The sequence below is a fragment of the Clarias gariepinus genome, chromosome 13, assembly GCF_024256425.1.
Source record: "Clarias gariepinus isolate MV-2021 ecotype Netherlands chromosome 13, CGAR_prim_01v2, whole genome shotgun sequence".
NCBI lineage: Eukaryota > Metazoa > Chordata > Actinopteri > Siluriformes > Clariidae > Clarias > Clarias gariepinus.
In genome coordinates this window covers 6511404-6533343 of record NC_071112.1, presented here as the reverse complement: position 1 = coordinate 6533343, position 21940 = coordinate 6511404, and the positions used below count along the sequence as shown (strand labels likewise).

Here is a 21940-nt window from a genome sequence, read left to right as displayed (position 1 = left end):
CGGTCTTTCCTTAGAGAATTATGGGTAATGTTACATACACTGGCTCATTCAGAAAGCGCAGTGCAATTTTTTTTTTTTTTACAACAAATTAGGTTACTGTACATTTACAATAATAGTAATAATAATAAGTCTGTACAGTTAAGGCTGGATACAACTGACTTTGTTACATATTTTTTTGCCTCTTTATATGGAACAACTTCTATCCATGAGAAGATCAAACAACATTTTATCGATTTCTCACTCGTCCCTAAAAACCTAACATATTTGTTTTGTATATTAATGAAAGTGAAGCTTTTTTTTTTTCACCGTATGACCTTTGGCATACAAGAGCACAGTTTTCGAGGGTACACGAACATAAACTTAAACACACTTCACTATGAACATGCACAATAATCACAGCCGGCCAATACAACATCTCTGACATACACTCAGTGCACAAATATACATGCTGCTCTTTCTGGAAAAGAAAACACCACCATAAGAAACCAAATTGAAAGCAAAGACTTTTCTTAAAGGAAAACTGTGATGAGAGCTCTGTGTAAAAAAACTAAACAAAACTAGTCCCTAAAAAGTCAGCCGATGAATTGGGGCTTGAAATTAAGGATGTGTCTGTGATCTCTTCCGAGATGTTTTCTTGTCAGATGTTAGCATACATGGATGATTTTCTGGATGAAGAGTGTCCTGCATGACAAGTTTAGACCATGGTTCAGATCTTCCAAATATAAGCTTAGCCCTGAAGTAGTCATCACCGCCAGTTGTTTTTCCATCTTTATCAAAATCCTCAGCAGCATTCAGGTGTAAATGGAAACTGGGACCTTTCTTTGTTTTTGTAGAAAGGTGGACTCTAGCTTTTTTAGCACGTGCAGCATGTGTGAGATTACATAGGCAAGAAATGTCTCACTTGGTTCTTTGTACTGAAGAGCAAAAAACCTGATTACTGAATTAGGATGAACAAACAGGGGCAGTATTGAGAAAGTGGTTTGTAAGCAAGCCGGGTCAACCCGCTGTTCAGGAAACTTATGGCGGAGACCTGACTGTTCAGATAAGATATTAGCAACAATCTAAGGAGTATCAGGAGAGCTAAGCTAACGCTCGATTAGAGCTTAAGGGTTTGCGATTAGGGTTGTCGCAGTTATGCAAAACAAACCTTATCAGATAATTTATTTTTAATTAGTTAAATTCACAATCCGCTATTTGTTTACTCCCCTATACCTGCTGCTCTGAGACTTCCATTATAAGTAAATTTTGAGGAGAAGAGTTTTCTTTTTTTTTAGTATAAGAAATCATGATAGAATTCTTGCCTTTGACGGTCTTACACACTGCGAATGCAGGAACATTTCTCTGTTTGTACTGTAATATCCAAAAGTTTACAGCAGTGAGGACAGGAAACGTCTCTTCAGTCATGTAGAGAATAAGGTACTTTTTGCTTTTCTTTTTGAATTTTTTTGAAGCCAAGTTTTTTCTTTTGTTTCTGGTGTAGGATCGAAGGATTGGTTACTGGAGTTTATGTTTTGCATGTTAGCCAGATTAAGCTTCATGTGCTGATGATGCAGGTCCAGGATAGTGAGATCTAAGCACACACAAACACACACACACATGCGCGCGCACACAGTAGAAACTCTTCTTGGAGTCATCTAGCGGTCTTCTTGAAGCGTTTTTATGCATCTACACACTGTTGCTTAGCAAGTTCAGACTGAGCTTGTGTGTACAGTAAGTCTTGGCACCCCATGCTGATGTTTTAGGATGGCACGGTGGGTGTAGCTATCAGAGTTTTTAAAATCTGATGATTTAGAGACAGCTCAGTTCGTGTAAATATTAGTTAGCGGTTTGTACACAAGTTTTAGCATCCCACGCTAATGTTTGCAGGTCTTGAGGTGTTGTCAGAGGATTGGGTAGTTAGCATACATGCTCATATAGGAGTTCTTCCTATTGGACACAGTTGGATAGTAAGTCCCAGCTGAGCATTAGCGTCCCACGCTGATGTTGCACGTCTTGCAGCTCGGGTCCTTCTTGGCGTTGATGGTGGACATGCTCATGAGCTGATGGCCGCTGATCTGGGCCACGGTGCCGCGGTTCAGCTCTACAGGATCTGTATAGATTATCTCAAGAATGACATCCTGCGCATGGCGGAACTCCACACGCCCATCTTCACCGCATGTGCGGGTCAGGAAGCGGTTGTTGGTGACGTCGAGCTCAGGCAGCCTCTCACTGCAGTAGATGTCCCCAGGAGAGCCACGTGGCGCCAGCACCAGGATCACGTAGTGGTACGCCGTGTACATGCAGTAAAAGTCACCGAAGTAGACGCGCGTGTTGGGTCCAAACAACTCATCAGCGCTTATTTGGAAGCGGTAGCGACCGTACGGAGAGTCCTGCGGCGGCTCACCTGTGTTAAACTCCGTATTGCAGCTGAAGAAGATGCCCTCAACTTTGCCGCTTAGTGGAGAGCCGTGACTTCCGCTGTTGTCTTTCACCGAGGGGAGCATCCGGCCACCTTGCACATCCCTGAAACAGAGACAGAAAGAGACAAGAAAAAAAAAACCTTTTAGTGGATTTTTTTTATTTGACTTTATTTTTCCAAAAATCTGGACGATAATGTATATAATATTCACTGTAAGCACCAAGAGTTTTTTGTTCGTTTTTTTTATCATGAAATAAAATTTATAAAAAGGTGTTTATTATTATTCCCTTTCTTTTCATGTCTTATGTTACACACACACACACACACTTCTGTCTTCCGGAGCATTTCCAAACATTTACAGGACCTTTATCATATCAATCATTAGTAATAGAAGAATATTATACTGTATTCATATACATACTTGTAAAGTTAAAACCAACATAGTGTCTTGGGAAGATTGCTGACAAACCTGAACTAGACACAAGCTAATTGGACATCTCTGGGCCCGAAACATCTTTTCATCCCAATAATTAATAAAAAAAAAAAAACATTTTTTAAAACATTTGGATTTAAGACATTTTGGCTCTTTTTCTCATGCCGTTCTGAAAACAAAAAAAGCTCAGCCCAGACTGCTTAGCATTTTGAGACGTACCTCTTCCAGCGTTCCTATTACGTTTATCATTCATTTCAATATAAGGCATATGAGCAGATTGATGTATTCTTCCTGTAAATAGCTTGTTTTTCTTCTTACCCATCTTAGTGTGTTACTAAAAGTACAGCACGTAGGTGTAAAGCCTCTCGGTAAACCACATGACAACCCAACATCAGTGTATCATGGTTTATTTTGAAGTGTGTAATTTATGGTTCCCGGTTCCTCACCTGCAGTAGTCAAAGTACTCCTGGTTCTGATTGCGGTAGAAGACGGAGAAAGGGAGCATCCTGCCAACGATGACCTCAGCCTTCTGAAGCAGCTGATTCAGATGCACAGGGGAGTAATCTATGAAAAAAAACAAAAAGAGACACATTCTAATCTGTTATCTACAATGTCTATAAATAAAAGGCACCATTTCTGAACGGTCAAATTATTGGGCTAGAAGAAGAAAAGAAGAAAATTTGAAATTATTGGACCTGGGTTAGGAATACATTAAACACATCAAAACCTGGAAGGATAGTTCTTTGTGAAAGAAATTCGGTAAAATAAAATTATAAATGAGAATTAAGGGCTTAAACACTTTTTTAAAAGTTTTTTTTTTAAGTTGTATGGTAAAAAAAACAACAATAAAAACCAGAGCTATGTTTAATAGTGAAAGTAATAGCATTTACATACATACATACATACACAGTGTGAGAAGTTACAGGACTGTGTGTCCATAAGAAGACCATTTGTTAGTGAGACTCATCACAAAAAAGGCTTCAGTTTGTTAGATAGCATAAATATTGGACTTTGGAGCAATAGAAAAGGTCATGTGGTCTGATGAGTTTAGATTGAACCTATTGCAGGGTGATGGCGTTTCGCCTTTCTTCCTGCCGTGGAGCATTTGTGTGTCGCAGCATGGTCTGTTGTTACATAGCATCACAGATGCCGTTATTGGAAAATAATCAGCTTTGGGATGTTAACAGAAATGTTGTATTATTACTCTATAATGTTTTATAACAGCATGCCTTACAGTGCAAGTTAAGAATATGGCTTTCTAAAATTATACACAAGCAATAAATGTGTTCACAAGGTGGCACCTATATAAAAGGTATAGATGTTAGATTTATAGACTTTCACTTATACAGGCTTTTTAATTATCCATCATCTTTTAAGAATTTTGTGTTGTATTTTTTTTATTTGTTAAAGTTAATGGGAAAACATCTGGTTTTGGTTTTGTTTGTTTGTGCCTTTGCTGTTGATGTTTCTCATTTGGATCAGACTGGATGAGGTTATCAGCGAGGTGTTTTAAGCTTTTGAGCTAAAACGTTTTTTAGGATCGATGTAAATAAAGACAGATGAAGCAGAGGTAAATTTGGATTACCTGCAGTGCAGAACTCCACAATATCGCTCCATTCAGACACAGTGTAGTCCCCATCGCCCTGCTTGGCCGCTGTTTGCACGGCAACCGTGTACTCAGTTCTTGGGCTCAGGAACCAGTGGCCTCGCACTGTCATCGGCAACGGCACGGCCTTGGCAACCAGTTTAGTGGGTACATCCTAAATAGGGGGAGAAAGAAATTCTGAATGAAGCGTTACAGTAGATTGATTTCTAGGTTGGAATTACGTTCTATTACAGCTGTTCTAAGCAACCAAAAAACATCATATGTTACTGAACACATATGGAAAGAGTTCAATGAGTGATCATGTGACAATATGAACTAATCACTCAGCAGTCTCCAGACATTAAGGGCACTTTTACATTAGGCACGACTGATTTGTAAAATGCCCAGGAACGATTGCTTCCCCCTCCCTACTCCCTCGCTGGCCAGTGTTCACATAGTTCACTTGTGAATTTTTTTCTATTTGATACAGCAGGTGGCAGTATGTACCTAGTTGGTTTGCAGGCCCCATTAAACACAAAGAGGAGACGAGAACAAGGGAGTCGATCCTCATGCTCTGCCTAAAAATATTGATATTTTAGAAAAGGGTCAAGAGTGATGCCTTTACTTACTACTTAAGCAGCTATGGCTGTGTAGTTCAGAGGATGAGATTGGTGCGTGCTAAATAAACATGAAATTTTTTTGAGTAAACTGACAGCACTGATGATTTGTGTTTTAAACAGCCGTCCACTTCTGTGTTCAGGTACATTTGGCTTTCTTATCTAATTCGATTTGTGCCAGAGTTTGCCATACCGTGCTCAAGAACACCTTTGGTTCCTGAGCCTGGTGCGCTTGTGTTCACACTGATCAAAATGAACCAGACTTAGGGTGTGAGTGTTTTTAGAAACTGTCCAAGGTTTATTAGATTTATGAGTGTATTATTGGGACCTGGTTCAGACTGTTCTAAAATATACAGTAGCAGTTTTTTCTGATCAGCCAATTATTCCCATTATTAGTGCAGTGTTAAAGTCATGTACAGTAAACACCCCTGTTGACAGCACTGAGAGTCTGCATTTTCTATCCCATATATTTTTTTCTGGTTTGAATTATAATCTGTGTATTAAAGATGGTACTGTAGTCAAAACACAACTACAGTAAAAACGACTGAGAAGGAAATCCTGTAAACGTACAGACAGGACATTTTTAATCTGAACAGGCAGATCAGAAAATCAAGTTCAAATCAAGTACAAAGCCGGGCTAAATACACAGAAGTTTTTTACACTGTAAATACTTTTGAATTCCAGGAGCAATATGTACGATGTATGAAAGCTGTAATATGACTGAATGAAAACAAGAGCAATATGAAGTTTTTAATATTTAGAAGTGTGTGTGTTTTGATCTTTTCTAACACATCAGCACGGCCCGACCTTGTGTTTGAACTTGTTGGAGTTCTTGTTCTCTTTCTTGTTCAGGTCGATGAAGTAGTGTGTGATCTTCTCTTTGGTCCGAGGGTCCATGTCCCAGCAGATCTTAAACGAGTCGCAGGTGATGTTGCTGATCCGAATGTTTACAGGGACAGGGAGCTCCATCTCCACCACGCCGCTCTCCTCCGCCTTACCTACAAACATACACACACACACACATCCAGTACACACACATACACACACAGTTACTTACAATTTCACTACTGCAGAATCTATCTAAGGTCATTTCTTATTGTGCTTTTAGTTCTTATTTCCTGGAGTAACCTTGGAGCAGCACACACACACACGCACACACACACACTTCTTTCATAATTTCATAATTCTTTCATAATGAGGCATAAAGACAGTAACCTAAAGAGCTGCAATTCTCATTTATATATTTCCTTTCTCTCTCATTTATATTTTTTCTCTCTCTTTCTTTCTCTCTCTCTTATTCACTAGACGCTCCACTGCATGCTACAAACAAACAAAGAACATCATGACAGATTCGGCTTCGTTTCGTGTTTAAGGTAATCATACACGTACAGCACATGAAACATTTCACTAATCACAAACCCACAGTTAGTATTCCTAACCTAAAAAGAAATGCCAGCATGGGTTATTTAGACAAGCAGTATTTCAGAGAGTAGTATTAGGAGAAAGCGAGTCTTACTCATAATATTAAAAAAAATCGGTCCGCTGTCTTCAACATCGAGTAGGCTTAAGACTGTCACCTCAAAAGACTCAGTGTGTCCAAATGATAAAGTCACAAAAAGCTTATCAGTACATACCCTCCCGGGTGTACACCGCCACACACCCTTAAACATGTGATCGCATACTGTATACGTGCTTAAGCTTACTCTCAGTTCTGATCTGTTTTTTTAATAAGATCACGTCCTGTAGTTACACACTTTTTATTTGACAATTTCTATTTACTAGCCCCTAAAATCCAGAGCATTTTAAATAAATTAAAATAAATATACAGTAGAACCTTGGAATCCGAGCATAATTCATTCCGGAAGCGGGCCAGTATTCCAAAACACAGCAAATTTTCCCATAAGAAATAATGGAAACTCAAATTATTCGTTCCGCGGCATCCCAAAAAAATACATAAAAATAATTAACACAAATTAACCTGCACTTTACCTTTCCAAAAAATAAATCCCGACAATTTATAAGTGATAAGTGTCTCAGTTGATGCGCGCAGGCACTGTGTGTGTATGTGTGTCAATCTAAAGGAAGCGGAGAGGAGGAATCAGCCCCTCCGTCTCCCCTTTCTCATCTTACACAGTAAACCTTTCTACTCTCTTATTTGAATTTCACACAAACACACACACACACGTTAACGGAAAGACTGTTTTGTTGAAAAAATTAGCAAAGAACATTGCTAATGACACTCGAGTGATGCCATGTCCTTTATTATCCTCACCCTCCTCCCTCTTTCTTCACACACAGGTATCTCTCAGGTATCCTCAACTGCAACAAACATGAATGGTAACTCTACTACACCCAAACACACTCAACATGGACAGTACCAGAAAATGTCTCGTACAGTACGTACTCTGTGGTGATTCTCAGATACATGGTGATGAACTGTAACGTCATGCTTTACAGTACATTGCTCGTCATTAGGATTGACTGACTGACACCTCACACATAACAAACCAACTGTGCAATATATACAATAAATAGACAGAACAAGAAAAGTCGAGTATAAACACACTGTTATCATAACAAAGCTCTACCTTGTAGTCGATGTAATTTTAGGCTCTTTTACTGCAAATAACTGCATTAACTGAAAGAAACATTGTTGAAACATGTTTTGGAGTGACATTCCAACAAGATGCATTGTGATTGGTCAGATTGTAAAAAAAAAATCTTGTCATCCGTATAAAAAAAATGACAAAATCGTCTAGGAGTGAAAAAAACAAAAAACAGACAAATGCTACTTTTCTCACAGCAATGTTCTGCTGTTGATGTAAAATGTTTTAAATGGTTCAAAAAATTATTCCTGACGTGAAAATAAATAAATATATAAATAAAAATCGCTCTGGACATTCGCCTCTGGTGTTTAAAGACCTTAAATCATGTACATTCTGAAAACCAAAAATTAAACTTGGAACAACTATGTTTTTTGGTTTTTGTGCACCACTGCACTAGATTCAAAATGCAACACTCAAAATGTGAGTGAAGTCAATACTTTCAGCTTTAATTTGTGGAGACTGACACAGCCCTCCCATTTTTGTAACCAGCTTTGGTAGCGTCACTGCATTTGGTAGCTGGGTAGACCTGAGAGAGGGGTGTGGCAACCACCGCTGGCAAGGCTCAAACCCGGATCCTTAGATCCCCAAATCAACAACCTAGAGCAGGGGTGGGCAAGTTCGGTCTTAGAGAGCTGCAATCCTGCAGAGTTCAGCTCCAGCTATCAGCTATTAAAACAAGCTTACACATTTTAAACTTATAATAAGAAACCTGTTCTTTATGGATGAGATTAAATAGGAACTCGGGGCTTTGTGGTCTCTGTATGGCTGAACCTCTAAACAAAGGAAGAAATCTCTCTCAAAAACACACAACCTGCGCTCTCCCTCTCTCTCTCTCTCTCTCTCTTGCTCTCTCTCATTCACACACACAGTAGTTTCTATGGCAACCTGCCAAGCTGATAAGTAAATCATTCTCCTGATGAACACAGTGCTACAGTGAACTGAGATCACAGTAGATTCTGGAAAATGCCTGAAGAAATGTCAGTTCTACATAACTTCATTTCTGACACGGTTTAATGAAAGGTTGCTTTATTATAGGATTAGAGTAGACTTGTTTAAAAAAAAGATGACAAAGAGTTTACATCTCTATTATAAGCTCAGTCTTTAAAAGAAAATTGCATTGTGCAAATCAGTTTTGCAATTGAACATGCAAGAAAATTCTACCAGGCAGAGAAAATGTAATATTTACAACAAAAAATGCTTGCATAAATTATACTACCAAACAATATTGATATCTGCCCATTACTGCCTGCACATGTTGAGCATCCCATTTCATATTTACTAGGAATAAAACTAGGGCTCCAGAAAAAGTTTTTTTCGTCGGCTTGAGTTCCAGTCAGGGTTTTGTGCAGGACACTCTTGTCTTCTTGGGCATGGCTTTGTTTACAGGTGCACTGTCATGCTGGAACAGGTTTGGGCCTCTTAGTTCCACTTTAGTGCTTTAGTACATAGAGACATTCTATACGTCTGTGTGCTTCCAATTTTGAGGCCATAGTCTGGGGGAGATATGCAACATATAGCTGTAATGGTCAGATGTTCACATACCTCTGGCCACATATTGTCCAAACCCTAGCAACACTCCAAACCCCCCTTTTCAATTTTCTAAAACCACATAATAGACCTCTGACTCACTTACCCGCTCATTGTATACACCACTTTATCCTATAAACAGGGTCGTGGGGGGTCTGGAGCCTATCCCAGGAGATTTAGAGCACAAGACGGAGTACATCCTGGACAGGGTGCCAATCCGTCGCACACACATACTGTACACAAACTTACATGCTCATTTACACACTATGGGCAATTTGGGAAATGCCATTTAGCCTGATCTAAATATTTTTAGACTGGGAAACTGGAGAACCCAAATGAAACCACCAAGCACAGGGAGAACATGCAAACTTCATGAACAGAGACCTGAGGTGGGAAATGTACCGGGAATCTGGTGGTGCAGGGCGACAGTACTAACCAGTAAGCCACCGTACCGCCACAGTCTTTCCTAAACTCACAAATCTGTGGCTTATAATCCTTAGGCTAGAAAAAGCAAATCACAGTAGCATCCAAATTTGTATTAATATGGAAATTTGTGTTACTGAAGGAAAACATTTTTGCTTATTTTTCATTTAAAGAATTCTAAGCAAAAAAGAAACAAGAAATAATCAATAAAAAAAAAAAATATATATATATATATATGGTTAAAATAACTAAGAAATAATTAAGGGATTTACAAATCTTTACAAAAAATGGAGAAATAAGGGGAAAAACAAAACAAAAAAGGTCATTAAAATAGTTGTTAGTTAAATTAATAAAAAAAATTATAATAAGGAAATAAAAATTAACAAACGAAGGAGTGAATAAGTCAAAAGTCATTTAAAAAATAAAAGAGCTTTTACACTATAAATGTGAAGTTTGTGATTTAATGCACCTGGAGAGTTACTGATTGTTTTAAAACACTAAGCAACACAATGCCACAAAATAAACTGCAACAGATATCATACTGCACACACACAATGCTCTCTCACAGCTCTCATCTCTGGGTATGAACCCAGTGCACAGAACGCAGGTCCTGTAGGGACTAAAAGAACAAGTCACTGCTTTTCATTTTCCGAAAAAAATGGATTTACAAAATGGCTGACGGCCAGACGCCGCCTCCCGGTGGACATGTAACACAGCATGTAGGACATAGAGACAGTTACTTGTAATCCTGTCTGGTTTAAGGTCAGGTCTGATTCTAAATCAGTACAGCTTGCTTGGAAGATTGAATTTCACGATGTGTTCTGAATATACACACACAAACAGGTTTTATGAACTGCGTTGCCATGGTTATAGTTTTTAATGGTGAATTAAATTATTATTTTTTAAATTGTTGTCATAAATACTATTAATTTCCAGAAACATAGCCATGAAATGCAGACAGTATACTGTTATAATGTACAGAACAATTCTGCTCTAAAATATAATTGAAACCGAATGAGAAGTAGTTAAAATCCAACATGTTCACTCTCACTTACTGTCTATAACGCTAATCTTGTACAGGTTTGCGGGAGGCCGGGGGCTTATCTTTGGGTACTCGGGCCACTAGACAGGGTACACCCTGGACAGGCTGCCAATCCATTGTAGGGCACAAGCACACACACTCTTACTCACATATTCACTATGGGCAATTTGGGATTGCAAATTAGCCTAGCCTGCATGTCTTTAGACCGTGAGAGAAAATCAGAGTACCCAGAGGAAACCCTCCAAGCACAGGAAAAACATGCAAACTCCATACACACAGACCTGAGAGACAGACTGATATAGGAACCAATAAACAGACAGACAGATAGATAGATAGATCAATAGATACTGTAGAGAGATAGAATCCGGTTCATAAATTTTGGAACAAGATAATTTTGGAACACTGAGTTACTGCAGGTTGGAGGTTCAAGCCCCAGCTTCCCCAGGTTAGCCACTAATGGGCCTTCGAGCATGGCCCTTAACCCTATCTGCTCCCGGGGTGCTGTATCATGGCTGACCCTGCACCCTGAACCCAGCTATGCTGGGATATGCAAGGTGTGCGTATATTTTACTGTGAAGTAATGTATATGTTAAAAATAAAGGCTTAACTTTTTGGCATTTGGCCTCAAATTACCACATTGTATTTGGAATAGAACATTCAGGTGTGAGCAAAGAGAACTTTCAGCAGGGGGTGTGACAAAAGTGGGGCATTACCCATTTAGAAATTTCATACTCACACCCATTTTTAGGGTCTCAAAAATAATGGAACAAATGTCTGACAAGCAGTTGCATGGCCAGATGTGGCCTGTTCTCTCATTACTTCATGACTAATCAAGCGGATAAAAGGTGTACAGAAAGATAAGAGTGGCAGGATTAATTCTCGAGTGTATAAGGGCTATTTGCTCTGCTCAGATTCAGCCAAATGCTGCAAAACTGATAGGACCCCGCTTCATATTGCAGATGGATAATGACACAAAACATACAGTGAAAGTTACCCAAGCCAAAGAAATGGGATATTTTTCACTGGCCAAGTCCGTCACCTGATCTTAACCCAATGGAGCATGATTTTCACTTACTGCAGTCAAGGCTGAAGGCAGAAAGATGCACATACTAGCAGCCACTGAAGGCCTGACAAAGCATCTCAAGGGAAGAAACTCAGGCAGTCATCCACTGCAAAGGATTTTTATTCAAGTATTAAAGGCAATCCCTAGGTTTGTAACTGTTCATTTGTTCCAATATTTATGAGCCCCCAAATGGGGTTCCTGAACGGTTAATGCTACACTTTTATCAAACCCCTAGAATAGAAGGTGAAACTCTTGAATTCGCTCACATCTTGAGCGTTTCAAATACCAAAAACATATTTCTTTTTTTTTCTAAAATTTATGAACCTGACTGTACATACATACATACTGTACATATTGGGATAGATAGATAGATAGATAGATAGATAGATAGATAGATAGATAGATGAAACAAAAACAGAGAGACAGATATGCCACATCCTGCATCTCTCTCACTGTGGCTAATACACCATACTTTCTCTCCTGCACATAACAGTTTTGTGTACAGATCATGAGAAAATGTGGAACACTTGAGCAGAGGCGACACTGCCTGCAGTCCAATGTCTGTCCACTTTCACTAATTAATTCTGATTTAAACGAGCTCTTCAACAAGGGCGATAAAAACACTTCACTTGCCTCACGAAGCAAAACAGAACATGATGAGTCATTGTGCTAGCATTAGCATAACATTAGCATGGCCCCCACAGCAACAGATGGATCAGGGCTTTGGACAGTCTCTTACTAAAAAAGCAGAAATCCTGAAAAAGGCAAGCTTGTTTGCTTTTTATTAAAATAAATATATATAATATATATATATATATATATATATATATATATATATATATATATATATATATATATATATATATATATAATATTGTAAAGAAATTATTCTAAAAGTAAAGTAATAAAAATATTAAATTGTGCCTTTTCATTTAATGGATTGACTCCTCTCCTCCTTTTGTATTGTTAATAACATATTATGGTTGGCACCTTGCACTCGATTTCCACCACGGGTCTGTGTGAAAGGAGTCAGTTAAGGTGGTTTGTGCGTCTAGTAAGTACAGTATGTCACCAGGACGCCTCCTTAGGGTGGTGTTCTTGGCACGTCCAGCTGGAAGGAGACCATGGGGCAGACCAAGGACTAGATGGAGAGATTACTGTATATCTCCACACAGGCCTGGGAACGCCTCAGTAAGAGTTAGCTGAGGTGGCTGGGGAAAGGGAAGTTTGGGGTTCCCTGCTGGAACTGCCACTCCTGCGACCTGATAAGCGTTTGAAGATGGATGGACATCACCATAATGCCCACTTTCTGAACAATTAGATCTTTGTAAAGACTATTTGAATGAGGTGGATGAGACAATACTCGTCTCTTGAGTAATTCCTTTTGTTTCGTCGCTGAGCAACTGAATGGGTTCCGTCTGGAAAGTTTATCCATAAAAGATCTTCGAGTCAATGTTTTATATTACTTCAGTATAAATGTTCAAAAAACTTTTTGCCGCAGCAAATGTTTTTCTTTTTTTTTTTTTTTAATCATATGTGGAAAAAAAACTAGCAATTGTGTTAAACCTTTGTGCGTCACTAAAGCTGCTGCCTAAAAGAATAAGTAAGCTGATTAAAATCATTAGTCATAGACTTGTTCAAGGTGTTTGTAGCTAAACAGACCCAGGTAATGTACATAGTCAGTCTGGGAACTCAGAACAATTTTGTCTGACAGGCAGTGTAGGATGTAGAAGAGCTGCACAGACGACGAATACAGACAGATGCACACAAAAGATGTTCAAGAAAAAAAATCTAAATTGACAGACAAGTTACAACTTAATCATCTATGTTTTTAACATGGAAGCAACAATAGGAGGTGATTACATAGGTGGATGGATGGATATCTATTGGGATCAATAAAGTGTCTGTCTGTCTGTCTATCTATCTATGTTAACATTTCATTTAATATTCTGATTCTTAAAAATGAGCACCCAAAAGAAATGTTTTTAAATTAGGATAAAAAAAAGGCATAATTAAAAGCATCAATACTTTAGAATTGATCCACCCATCACTAACAGACAGATTAAAAAATAATTCAGAAAACTGATCCTCTCCGACTTCTCCAATCGCTTTTCATGATCCTATATTTAGTTTCCATCCAAAATCGATACCTCAGCAGCCAATGGTATAACTATCCTACCTGAGCTTCTAACATCTCAACATCTGATACGGTGTGTGTGTATATATATATATATACATATATATATATATATATATATCAAAATCCTGCTTGTGTACCAGATGCCTTGTGTTCATAACCATCAATTAAAGTACAGTATGTTTATCACATTACACCTTGTACATAACAGATGGACCAAGTGCTAAACGGACAAAAATAAATTCCAGGCATGTGTCACGTCATGCAAATAGAAGCGAACCCGGCAGGCATGTGTGAATGGTATCTCCATAACGATGAATAAATAAAGACTGAGAGGAAAGTCATTCTGTGTGATGATACACAGTGAGTTCATGAAGGAGGTCTGTTCTGATCTGATCGGCTCTAAACACACAAACACACAGTGTTAATTACAGACAAGTAAATACTGGGGTAAACCTTAGGCTTTTACAGAATACAATAAAACATAGTTTGCATGTCTAAATTAACAAGTGTGTATGCGTAAACATTCTTATAGCATATATGTAGGTGCTCTCTTTTGTTCATTATCTTAAAAGCATACAAGGAATTCAGTCTCAACCAGGTCTGCAATGCTATGTCAAAGCAATACATCAGCCAGGGCGTTCACATACAAAAAAAAAAAAATCTGTCTTATAAAATCTGTCTTATGCTGTCCCAGTAGAGAAATAAAGGGAGTTTTTACTCTTATAACTGTGTTTTGTTACACTGCAGAATCAAAAGTCACGGTTTGACTTGAACACCCCTCGTACATTCAGCCAAGGCTTTTTTTTTTTTTTAACCAATCCACATTAGCTGTTTCAACTACATTGCACAAACCACTAATCTTTTAAAACATTATTTTGGTCACAGGAGATCAACACAGATTCATGCTGAATCACTGGCTTTGTTACTCTTTGTCTAAATAATTTAAGACTCTTGGCATGTTTAGAAGGACATCTTCCTGGAAGCATCCACTTAGCTGCTGAACTCTAAGCCATGCAGTCAAATCGCGACTTAGCTTTCCGTCTGGTGAACTTTTAATTCCAACATATTCCCTGGTAGCTGCAGCAGCTTGTAATTATATTTTTGATTTTAGACATTTTAACCCTAACCCTAACCCTAAGTTTTCTGGGAAAGCTTTGTGAAATGACCAGAGTGCTCCTAGATATGCATAGAATCTAAATAAATAAATAACCTAACAATACATGTAATAAAAGTAACAGCTGGAAGTGTAAATGTTTCAGCCTATGTTTAACCATGGTATCTTTTATTTAGCAGCATGTGACATGGCAATAATTCCACATGTGAGCCTGGCAACAATTTTGGAACTGTAAAAAAAAAAAAAAAAAAGCCTGGCATTCTCATGGCATTCTCTCATCAGATTCACAAGGTTCCACATACACATGGAAAAGTTTTCAGCTCACAGGTGTGTCTTGTCAAAAGTTAATGAAGACTATCCCAAAAAAGGAAGACCAAGAGCTACCTCTGCTGCAGAGAATAGGCTTATTACTGTGGAATGACCAGCCTAAGAAACCACTGATTTACTGTACAGCGTCTCAGGTTAGAGCTCACATAAATGCTTCTCTGAGTTTAAGCGGCAGACATAATTCATCATAAAGGAGACTGTTTATAGTTCCATTACTTTAACAGAAAGTAACAACAAGCAAAAAACAAAAAAAAGAAAGAAAGAAAACCAATGCATTGCATTAGATCAGTTGAAAACTGTCCTTTGGTCTAATGAGTCCAAAAGTGAGATTTTTTTTGTTATGCATGTCTTTGTTAGAATGTACAAAGGGTGGAGAAAATGTTCCTGAATGCATGGTTTCTACTGTAAAGCATAAAGAAAAAGCTGTGATGGTGTGGGAGTTCTACGCTGGTGACACTGTTGGTGACAAAATTGAGAAGACACTTAACCGGCATGGCTACCACAGCATTTTGCAGGGACATGCCATCCTATTTGGGCATCCAGGATTGCACTTAATGGGATCATCATTTGTTTTCCAATAGGACAATGACAACACATTTCTAGGTTAAGTAACCTATTTGTCCAAGAAGGAAAGTAATGAAGTGCTGCATCAGATAACCTGGCCTCCCCAATCACCTGATCTAAATCCGACTGAGAGGGATTGGAATGAATTGGCCCGGAAAGTGAAGGAAAAGCAGCCAATAAGTACTCAACACCTCTGGGAACAGCTTCAAGATTATTGGAAACCCATTTCAGGTGACGACCTTATGAGGCTGACTGAATGCCAAGACTGTGCAAAGCTGTCACCAAAGCTAAAAGTGGCTACTTTGAAGAATTAAAAATATAAAACATATTCCGGGTTATTTAACATGTTTTTGTTGATTACATAATTCTATATTTGTTCTGTCATCATTTAAAAGTCTTCAGTATAAATATACAATGTTGAAAAAATAAGTAAATAATAAATTGAGTAGGAAGGTGTGTCCAAACTTCTAACTGGTAATGTGTGTGTGTATAGTACTGTGCAAAAGTCTTAGGCACCATAGTATATGCTGTACCAATTTTGTTATATATGTTTATCATGTCAATGCATAATTACGTAGAAAATTATTTAGTATTTCCATATACAATATAACTTGAAAATAAATAAATAAGTAACATTACAGGAGAATATATGCATGGATGTAAAGGAAGAAATATAGTACAGGAGTTATAGCACATTATAAAGTAAAGTACATTATACTCCTGTAATGTTTTTTTATTTGTATTAATTTATAATTTATGTATGGAAATACTGAATGATTTTTGAATGATATCATCTGCAGACATGATAAACATAACCAACAAAATTGGTACAGTATATAATATGGTGCCCAACACTTTTTTTTTTTTAACCCTAGGCTAATGGTGATTACCATTGTGTTTATTCTTGTTTTATGAGTGTGGTGGGACCTCCGTTTAACATTCACACACTATGGGCAATTTGGGAATGCCAGTTAGCCCAATCTGCATGTCTTTGGACTGTGGGAGGAAACCAGCAAGCATGGGGAGAACATGCAAACTCCATGCACACATGGCAGGAATCGAACCTTGGAGGTGCATGGCAACAGAGCTTACCATTAGTGCTGGTATCTATCTACAGTATCTGTCTGAGAGAGAGAGAGAGAGAGAGAGAGAGACCAAGATAGATACTGTAGATGGATAAAATAGTAGTAACCGTATTATTTCTTCTTTTAAATCAATTCTGTATAGTTTTTATCAAGTTGGATCTTGACTGTTCATACAAGATATATTTAAACTAGGGTGCATATAATTAAACTTGGCAACCCTTGGTTTTACACACACACACACACACACCTACTGACCGCATTGTTGCAGTAAATGCATGCCAAGGTCCTTACACAGGGAGGATCATTTGTGATTCACACCCAGATTACTAGTAAACGCAGATCAGTCGCGTTTGCAGTGCTATATGCACGTGGCGTTTGTCTTTTAGTTTAGGAGCCTGCAAATGACCCATGATGATGATGATGGTGATGATGATGATGAGGGGAAAAACGCCCAGTCTCTGTCTCAGTCTGGCGGCGGCGAGCGCAAAAGGCTGTCCATGGTGCTGAAACATGCTGCACATGTGTTATCTTAGGGAACATAATGTATATAAAAACAAACAAACAAAATCCAGTGAGAATTATGTTGGCGTGGATGTGAAATGACACACGTGTCGTGTCACCGGTCAGTGATCTATAGGCAAATCACGCGATGACTCGGCAAACATCATGCAACACATTATATATATATATATATATATATATATATATATATATATATATATATATATATATATACATCTCAATCAGTGTTTGAATTAGTAAGAAGACAGAAAGAGAAATGAAGATTCGCGGCTCGGGTGATGACTCTAGGACTTCAAAGGACGCTGCGCGTTTGATGGTGCGCTGCGTTTGATGATGCGCGCGCTCCTTACCGTCTCTCTCGCAGAGCTGTAGTGACTCCAGGCTCAGGTTCTTGGTCACCGTGCCCTCCCGCGGGCTCAGCGGGCCCGGCACCGCCATGATCATCCACTCAGATCTGCGTCTGCGTCTCAGCAATGCGCTCTTATCTGAAGGTGCGTGCCGCGCGTGCGGTGCGGGGTTTTCTACCGACACAGGGAGTGACCGAGAGGGTGTGTGTGTGTGTGTCTCTCTCTCTCTCTCTCTCTCTCTCTCTGTGTCTCTCTCTCTTCTCGTCACTGCATGCATGAAATGAACCAATGCGCAGGTCAGTTGCACGTGATCACCCCTCGCATACATCCAAGCTTGTTTAACACGTGTGTGACGTGTCGCTACGTGGTTATTATTATTATTATTATTATTATTACTATTGACTACAAATTACCTAATATACACCAATCAGCCATACCATAAACACCACTTACAAGTAAAATAAATACCATTGATCAATGACACACCTATGAAGTGGTAGGATATAATATTAGGTAGCAAGTAAACCAGGGTTCGATTGGGGGGTTTCATCCAGGTACTCTGGTTTCCTCCAACAGTCCAAAGACATGCAGATAAGGATAACTGGCGTTCCCAAATTGCCTGTTCGAGTGTGTGAGTGTGTGCCCTGCGATGGATTGGCACTCCATCCAGGGTGTACCCCATCTTGTGCCTCCTAGTCCAAGTCGATCCTTGGATAGGCTCCAGGCCCCCGTGACCTTGTATACAGGATAAAGCGGTACAGACGATGTGTGAGTGAGTCAACGTTTAGTGCTGTATGTTTATGTGTTGAAATCAGGAAAAAATAACCAAGCACAAGAATCTGAGCGACTTTGATAAGGGGAAAGTTGTGAGGGCTAGGGAGCTGAGTCAGGGCATCTCCAAAACATCAGGTCTGCTGAGGTGTTCCCAGCATGCAGGGGATAGTGCCTACCAAAAGTGGCTCAAGTAAGGACAAGCGGAGAACGGGCAACAGATTTATGGGCGTCCAAAGCTAATTGAAGGCTGATCCTTCTGGTCCAATCGTACAGAAGAACTACTGTAGCATAAATCGCTGAAAAAGTATATTCTAGCTATAAAGTCACAGACTGGTCAGAGTGTGCCCATGTCGATTCTCTCATTCATTCACTAAAACTACCTAAAATGGGCATCAGAACTGGGCCATGGGGTAATAAAAAAGGTGGCCTGGTTTGATGAATACAATTTTTCTTTATCACATGGACATCCAGGTGCATGTGCAGTGCTTACCTGGGGAAAGAGTGGCAAGGTGATAACCTGACCTTTAAACTTCCCAGATCTTAATCTGATTAAACATCTGTGAGACAAATAAGTCTGATCTATAGAGACCCCACCTCACAACTTACAGGACGTACAGGAAACTGCTACTGATGGCTTGGTGCTAGCTACCACAGCACACCTTCAGAGGTCCTGTGGAGTCCATGCCTCGAAAGGTCAAGGGTGTTTTGGAGCTTACAAGGGGGACACATTACTTATACCCAATATTATAGTGGTTTTCTTATAGCCGATCAGAGTGTGCTACTTCTTTGTAACTCTGGTGGTTCCATTAACACATGTTACATTTGATTAACCTAAATAAAGTTTTAATGCAGTAGTCTTTGATGTCTACTAATTAATGTAGTCTTAAGATGTGTAGTAACGTCACCACCTCAGCAACAAGAAAAGTACAGTTTGGTACCTTTATGTCTGAAATTGTTGGCTACAGCTTCTCACATCATTTTATTTAAATGGGTGATACAAGGACGTAAACCTATTGTTAATGTATTAGATGGACACCATCTGGCCAAAAGTATTTGGACACATGACCATCAACATCTATGCGTGTTCCCTCTCCAAACTGTTTAAAGTAAACACTTATAGAATGTTTACTTTAAATTCTTATACATTCTTTATATAGAATGTTTCTGTATGCTGTAAAATTTACAAAACCCTTCACTGGATCTAAGAGACACAAACCTGATCCAGCATGATAGTACCTCTGTGTACAAAGCGAGCTCCATGAAGCCATGGTGTGTTAAAATTAGAGTCAAAGAACTCAAATGACTTACATGGACCCCTGAAGTCTTCAACAAACTTAATACACTTGGGATAAACTGGAACCTTCTCCAAAAAACAGTACCTGGGTTCACTAATGCTCTTGTAGCTGAATGAACACATTAATTCCTTACAGCCGTGCTCCAAAATCTAGAGGAAAGCCGTCACTAAAGTGTGTGGAGCTTATTATAACAGTACGGAATGGGATATTCAACAAGCGTTGTGTCGCGAGGTGGATTGTAACAATTCAACTCATTATAATTTTAACATTGTTGGTTAAATATAGTATAATGAATATAAAGCAGATTCCTTTAGAGGGGCTCCTCCTACAGCATCACACACACACAGTGGAGTACCCTCCTCCCTCTGTTATCACTGACGTCACCTCCACTGGCACTCGTGCCCTTATTTGGTGCGGGAGCGGCGCTGTCACATCACTACCCAGCACTGCTTTCTGCTGAAAACAGAACAGTGAAGAAACACCACACAGAAAAATCTCAGACACACACACACCAAAAAATAATAATAACAAGAATCCCACTTAAATATAATAAATATTACATATCACCTATATCACATAAATATGTATATACAAGTATATAAAAATGATCAAACTTATTTATGAATAATATATTTAATATGCCCATTATACTAAACAAAAAAAACCTAAAAATATAGTAAACTAAATATGCTAAAGTATATTACATATCCCAATAAATATCTAAATAAAATAAATGTATTTATTATTTTTGTAATATTTAACCCCCCTCAAAATATTAGAACTTTTTCATCACTATAAAAAAATCTTCTTAAAATTACAATATTTCTCGCAACTATAATTCAATTCAATTTATTTTTATTTGTATATCGTTTTAACAATTGACATTGTTGCAAAGCAGCTTTACACAATTAAAAGAATTATTTAAGTTTGTATGAAATGTGAATGTGTATGAATCAAACAAAAATACAAAGACTTCATTTTGGAAAAAAAAAAGATCATTTTTGTCCTTTAATAGGGCCATATTCCTATTTTTTAACTTTACAGAACTTTTTAAAAAAGTAAACAAAATAAATATGGGCAAAAAGAAAGCTAAGGAAACTTTACCGCATTTATGTTTATATGTTTATATTTTGTCATAAATGTGATGAAATAAATATTCAGACAGTCATTCAGAAATCTTTGTTTGCATATATTTACTTTTATTCTCATAACCAAACTACAATCAACCTTCTTTTGAACATTATGATTATTCAGTTTTGTTTTGGTCTCTTTGTCCCATGGCACAGGAGTTGATCAGTCACAGCACAGGCCAGAGAGAAGCTTATTATTGCAACATGCTTGTTATTGTAATGTACATAGAAACATAACTGGTCTTCTGTTTGTTAAGTGATAAGCCTTTAGGTTGGTGTGTATCCTGCTAACTCTAAATAATTCCCCTGCATCAACCTTTCCATCACTTCCAAAGCGAAAGAAAACAACAAAAAAAAAACTTCTATACTCCCTCTACTATAACACTTTGCTTTCGAAGACAATACAGTAAGAATACTGCTTTAGGAATATTGTTGAAACTCTGTCTTCCTTAAAACATTCCCAGGCCAGCAGCTTACACCTTTACTTTTAGAGAAAAGAAATAACAGAATCGCAGTTCCTTCATATAAAACACACTAGAAATGTACCTGAAACCATCGGAGAAGATTTGGGAAAACAAACTCGACCCAAGCTAGCACGATTTACGAAATCACAGCTATTTAGTAAAGCGCTTCCTGTTAATTATTACTCCTCCTGCAAATCAAAGTTTAGCTCTTTGTTACTTAATGCACATAATCTAAATAGTTAATACAAACATATAAGCTTGGAGAAAAAAAAAAAAAAAAGCTAATGAGCTGCTTAGCAAACTTTAGGTACCTCATGTGCAACATCTGTTTTACAAGTTTTACCAACTGAAACCAGATGTGTAAAGATAAAGATAAAGAATAAGAAAACCTGCTGGTACAATCAGAACGGTCACCAGAACAAGCTAGCATACACATTTAGAAAAATGTCAATGCATTAATGGAGAAGGGGAAAAAAAAAGCATA

The 21940-nt window shown here is 38.3% G+C and overlaps 1 protein-coding gene across 3 annotated transcripts; it reads right to left on the bottom strand.

Moving 5' to 3' along the window:
- Positions 1-453: 453 nt before the first annotated feature.
- phyhipla (phytanoyl-CoA 2-hydroxylase interacting protein-like a) lies at positions 454-17989 on the bottom strand. 3 transcript variants are annotated; one of them, XM_053509876.1, is made up of 5 exons: positions 17797-17989; positions 5841-6031; positions 4417-4591; positions 3278-3395; positions 454-2502 (listed from the first exon to the last, which is right to left on the bottom strand). In XM_053509876.1, exons 1-5 carry the CDS (start codon positions 17888-17890, stop codon positions 1965-1967), a joined length of 1116 nt encoding a protein of 371 aa, XP_053365851.1. In that variant the 5' UTR covers positions 17891-17989; the 3' UTR covers positions 454-1964. The 3 variants fall into 3 exon arrangements, with proteins under 3 accessions (XP_053365851.1, XP_053365852.1, XP_053365853.1); XM_053509877.1 differs by lacking the exon at positions 17797-17989 and adding an exon at positions 6550-6626; XM_053509878.1 differs by lacking the exon at positions 17797-17989 and adding an exon at positions 6473-6562.
- Positions 17990-21940: the final 3951 nt, after the last annotated feature.

What these genes read in the sequence shown, in the direction of transcription:
- phyhipla (XM_053509876.1), bottom strand. Translation starts at nt 17,890, where the DNA reads ATGATCATGGCGGTGCCGGGCCCGCTGAGCCCGCGGGAGGGCACGGTG. An exon ending in TGTGGAGTTCTGCACTGCAG is followed by an intron (nt 3,396 to 4,416) that starts GTAATCCAAATT and finishes TTTTTTTCATAG; the next exon opens with ATTACTCCCCTGTGCATCTG. An exon ending in GAGTACTTTGACTACTGCAG is followed by an intron (nt 2,503 to 3,277) that starts GTGAGGAACCGG and finishes TCTCTGTTTCAG; the next exon opens with GGATGTGCAAGGTGGCCGGA.